The sequence below is a fragment of the Micropterus dolomieu genome, linkage group LG08 (genome assembly GCF_021292245.1).
Source record: "Micropterus dolomieu isolate WLL.071019.BEF.003 ecotype Adirondacks linkage group LG08, ASM2129224v1, whole genome shotgun sequence".
In the NCBI taxonomy this organism is placed as follows: domain Eukaryota; kingdom Metazoa; phylum Chordata; class Actinopteri; order Centrarchiformes; family Centrarchidae; genus Micropterus; species Micropterus dolomieu.
Window position 1 is genome coordinate 490496 of NC_060157.1, and position 3832 is coordinate 494327.

Below are 3832 nucleotides of genomic sequence, written 5' to 3' on the forward strand. Positions count from 1 at the left end.
ACACAGTGACACACACACACTGACACACACACACACACACAGTGACACACACACAGTGACACACACACACAGTGACACACACACACACACACACAGTGACACACACACAGTGACACACACACAGATACACACACACAGACACACACACACAGTGACACACACACACACACACAGTGACACACACACACACACACACACACACACACAGTGACACACACACACACACACCTGCGTGCGCTCTCTCAGCCTCTCTCTCTCGCTCGTTTCTTGGTACGAAACAATGAACGACCTGAAAATATCTGTGGCGTCACAACCACAAATTTACAAGGAAGTCTAAATAAAATCCAGATGAGCCGTTTTCACATTTTCTGCTGAAGAACAAATTTTATTTTCTACACGTAGTAGTTTTTTTCTTCAGTAAGGCCTGTACACCTGTGATGTCATCACACATGTAACACACCTGATTGGCTGCCAGTCCCGACTTCCAACAAGGGAGGAAGCAGGATGCAGATATTTTTACTAGCAGTATAAAAATAATACTCCATTAAGGAACTATTTCTGACAAAATGTACGTAAAGCATGAAAAGTACTAGTACAGCAATACAGTAACACATTACTGTCAGTAGTGGACTGTAATTAAGTACTTTACTCAGGTACAAATTAGAAGTACTTGAACTTTACTTGACTAATTTGGACTTTTAATGTCGGAGGGAGATGTTGTACTTTTTACTTCACTAATATTTATCTGACAGCTTCAGTTACTTTACAAAGTCACATTTTTACAATAAGAGTTTTTGAAATACTGATTTCTGTACTTTTTATTATTACTGATTACTGTGTATTAAACGTGTATTAAAAGAGGTACTGAATAAGAAAAACTACCAAACACGAGTGTTTTTTTCAGAAACATTTTCCTCTTTTTATTCCAAGAAAAAAAAAAAGATCTTTTCATCCCAAACAAGAAAATAAAATAAAACAAACTTATAATATTAATAATAACAACAATAATCAATCATTAAGAGGATAAGTATGACAATTTTTCTCTCCTTTTTTATTTGTCGTTTTCTTTTCTCTATGATGATATTGGTCGTGGTCAATTAAACATGCAGCTAAATAAGTCCAATGATGATGATGATGGTGGAGGTGACGGTGGCGAGGAAGGAGGAGGAGGAGGAAGAGGAGAAATGGGGAGGAGTTACGGAGCGTGGAGTCTTTGCTGGCTGAGAGGGATTTAAATGGCTGCCGGTGGCGCCGCTAAGCTAACTGTGACGCAGCTTTGTTTTAAAACATAATAAAACAGCTTTAAAACATAACAAGGCTTCAGGTGATAGCTTGCTCGCTAAAGAGCAGGCTAACTTAGCCTACAGGACGCTGATATACCTTTAGATTGGTCGTCCTTTTCAGTTCTGATTAGCCTGGGGCTAGCATTCCTCAGACAAAATGGCCGCCTGTGGGCGCTAAGAGGGGCAAACGATTTCCTATTTAAAGCTAAGCTAACTGTAATGCAGCTTGTTAGCGGTGTTAGCTGGCTTTAAAACACGGTAAGACTTCAGGTGATAGCACTGCTTGCTAAAGAGCGCGCTAACATAGCCGTCAGGACCCTTGACACAGACTGGAAGCAGTTTTCAGTTCAGATTAGCATTCCTCATTGAAACCAATGCCTCCGATAGCCTCAGAGCTAATAACCAAATAATCAATCAATCTCATTCTGACACGCCGCCAGAGATGGACCAATGTCAGGAAATTTAAATCAGCCGAGCTCCAGCTGAGCGGTAACTTAGAAAATGAAGATTGGCTGAAGGTGGTGGTTGGGGGGGGGGGGGGGGGGGGGGGGGGGGGGGGGGGGGGGGGGGGGGGGGGGGGGGGGGGGGGGGGGGGGCCGAGGAGGAAGCAGGAGACGACAGAATGGAGGATGAGCGGATGAGCTGAAACGTCTGGAGAAAAAAACAAGTGTGCATTTCTTTGTTTGATGGTTTATTTTTTCCCTGGTCGATCTCCTTCTGTGGGGGGGGGGGGGGGGGGGGGGGGGGGGGGGGGGTAAGGGTAGGTCAAAGGTCATGGTGTATGTGTCCGGCGGCTATCAGCTGCTGTCAGGTGACGGCTCTCGCTCTCGATGCATGGCGGCGCTCTGGTGTTTCATGTTGTCCAGGTACTCCTGCTGAGAGACGGCCAGCACCGACGCCAGGATCTCATCGTCCTCCCAGTCTGTCAGACCTGCAACACACAGACCAGAACACAGACCAGGTTACAGACCAACAGACCAGGTTACAGACCAACAGACCAGGTTACAGACCAGGTTACAGACCAACAGACCAGAACACAGACCAGGTTACAGACCAGGTCACAGACCAGGTCACAGACCAGGTCACAGACCAGGTCACAGACCAGGTCACAGACCAACAGACCAGAACACAGACCAGGTTACAGACCAGGTCACAGACCAACAGACCAGAACACAGACCAGGTTACAGACCAGGTCACAGACCAACAGACCAGAACACAGACCAGGTTACAGACCAACAGACCAGGTTACAGACCAGGTTACAGACCAACAGACCAGGTCACAGACCAGGTCACAGACCAACAGACCAGAACACAGACCAGGTTACAGACCAGGTCACAGACCAGGTCACAGACCAACAGACCAGAACACAGACCAGGTTACAGACCAACAGACCAGGTTACAGACCAGGTTACAGACCAACAGACCAGAACACAGACCAGGTCACAGACCAGGTCACAGACCAGGTCACAGACCAACAGACCAGAACACAGACCAGAACACAGACCAACAGACCAGGTTACAGACCAACATACCAGGTTACAGACCAGGTCACAGACCAGGTCACAGACTAACAGACCAGAACACAGACCAGGTTACAGACCAACAGACCAGGTTACAGACCAGGTTACAGACCAGGTCACAGACCAACAGACCAGAACACAGACCAGGTTACAGACCAACAGACCAGAACACAGACCAGGTTACAGACCAGGTTACAGACCAACAGACCAGAACACAGACCAGGTTACAGACCAGGTTACAGACCAACAGACCAGAACACAGACCAGGTTACAGACCAATAGACCAGGTTACAGACCAGGTCACAGACCAACAGACCAGGTTACAGACCAGGTTACAGACCAACAGACCAGAACACAGACCAGGTTACAGACCAGGTCACAGACCAACAGACCAGAACACAGACCAGGTTACAGACCAGGTTACAGACCAGGTCACAGACCAACAGACCAGAACACAGACCAGGTTACAGACCAACAGACCAGGTTACAGACCAGGTCACAGACCAACAGACCAGAACACAGACCAGGTTACAGACCAACAGACCAGGTTACAGACCAGGTTACAGACCAGGTTACAGACCAACAGACCAGGTTACAGACCAGGTCACAGACCAGGTCACAGACCAACAGACCAGAACACAGACCAGGTTACAGACCAACAGACCAGAACACAGACCAGGTTACAGACCAGGTTACAGACCAACAGACCAGAACACAGACCAGGTTACAGACCAGGTTACAGACCAACAGACCAGAACACAGACCAGGTTACAGACCAATAGACCAGGTTACAGACCAGGTCACAGACCAACAGACCAGGTTACAGACCAGGTTACAGACCAACAGACCAGAACACAGACCAGGTTACAGACCAGGTCACAGACCAACAGACCAGAACACAGACCAGGTTACAGACCAGGTCACAGACCAGGTCACAGACCAACAGACCAGAACACAGACCAACAGACCAGGTTACAGACCAGGTTACAGACCAACAGACCAGAACACAGACCAGAACACAGACCAA

General features: G+C 47.6%; 1 protein-coding gene across 2 annotated transcripts in view; it reads right to left on the reverse strand.

Moving 5' to 3' along the window:
- Positions 1 to 1882: 1882 nt before the first annotated feature.
- Positions 1883 to 3832, reverse strand: part of otud5a (OTU deubiquitinase 5a) — a 27834-nt gene continuing 25884 nt past the window's right edge. For both annotated transcript variants that reach the window (XM_046057507.1, XM_046057506.1), the window contains exon 9: positions 1883 to 2214. In XM_046057507.1, coding sequence (XP_045913463.1) covers positions 2081 to 2214 — 134 coding nt within the window. In that variant the 3' untranslated portion in view covers positions 1883 to 2080. The remainder of the gene's footprint in view (positions 2215 to 3832) is intronic.